Source organism: Vigna radiata, chromosome 5 (genome assembly GCF_000741045.1).
Source record: "Vigna radiata var. radiata cultivar VC1973A chromosome 5, Vradiata_ver6, whole genome shotgun sequence".
NCBI classification, from domain to species: Eukaryota; Viridiplantae; Streptophyta; class Magnoliopsida; order Fabales; family Fabaceae; genus Vigna; species Vigna radiata.
In genome coordinates this window covers 30978667-30979938 of record NC_028355.1, presented here as the reverse complement: position 1 = coordinate 30979938, position 1272 = coordinate 30978667, and the positions used below count along the sequence as shown (strand labels likewise).

General features: G+C 35.1%; 1 protein-coding gene across 1 annotated transcript in view; it reads left to right on the top strand.

Annotated features, from left to right (window-relative positions):
• Positions 1-230, top strand: part of LOC111241591 (codeine O-demethylase-like) — a 1682-nt gene extending 1452 nt beyond the window's left edge. Inside the window, exon 4 of the mRNA XM_022780263.1 lies at positions 9-230. Coding sequence (XP_022635984.1) covers positions 9-230 — 222 coding nt within the window. The remainder of the gene's footprint in view (positions 1-8) is intronic.
• Positions 231-1272: the final 1042 nt, after the last annotated feature.

Sequence of the window (1272 nt, the reverse complement as noted above, 5' to 3'; positions counted from 1 at the left end):
GTGTTGAGCATCGAGCAACAGTGAATTCTGAGAAGGAAAGACTTTCATTTGCAACATTCTATAGCCCTAGAGAAGATGCTGTCATAGGTCCTTCACCACGTTTGATAACTGATCAAATACCACCACAGTTCAAGAGTATCAGAGTTAATCAGTATTTTAAGGACTTCTTTGCTCGAAAACTTGAAGGAAAGTCCAACAGAGATAACATGAAAATAGAGCATCCTAATTGAACTTATTAAAATTACGAAAAAAAATGTATTCGCACCAGTTATAAGGGTTGTATGAACAATAGAGAAGTTAAAATAATATCATAGTTCTATCTAACGATAATCCAGATAAGTTTATGTAAGGAATGTTTGTATGCATAACATCATGTCATATATGTTCTTCAATCTATCTTCATGACTCACAGCATCGATACCACTTAATGCACAGTAACAGTGACATAGACTCACAGCTGAATTCGATGAAAATCCAAAAGCTCCTCTTCCTCTTAATGCCCACGTATTCATTTTTCTCTGTCTCAATTTGAACTCGATTATTCTAGTTTGAAGACCTAAGATCTTTGGAGCTTTGCTTCTCTGCACTTTTTCAGCTGTTAAATATGAACTTTTTCTCATATGTAAACACTTATACATTCTACTGTATATCGGCCATTGCAATCTTTCCTCTGCTCAACAATTTCCCTTCATAACCCTTGATTTTATGCTGAGTCCTCATCCATTTTACAATTATTCCTCGAGTGATTTTGTTACTTTGGATCAATCTGCATTGATGATAGCTTTACACTTGTTGAACCAGCTGTTTCACACCAATGCTTTTGCTTCCTCCTTTCATACACATGAATCTTCGCATGGAAACTTTTCAATTCTTTGTCTTTAATCAGTTCTCCCTTTAGTCTCCATGTTGCGTTCCTTCTTATTAGAAACCTAATCAGATCGAGACCCTCTTTGTTGCTACTGCTGCTAAATTCCTTTCCTTGAGTGAATATACTTAACAATGTTGTTCAGCTTCATATTTATGATCTTTGTATTGACTTTAAAGAACTATTAGTATTTTGAGGTTATAAAAGGAATAATTGATGGATAGACAAAATGTGAAGATCGTAAAATGTGAAAATAGTAGTTGAAAGAAATGTACTTTGTAGTTGTCTTAGTTATGTTAGAGGTTGTTTTAGTTGTGGTAGATGTTGTCCTATTCCAAATAGTTGAAGATGAGCACCGCATACCACCCATGACAGTCTTACCTTGGGCTGAGTATTGGTACAATACC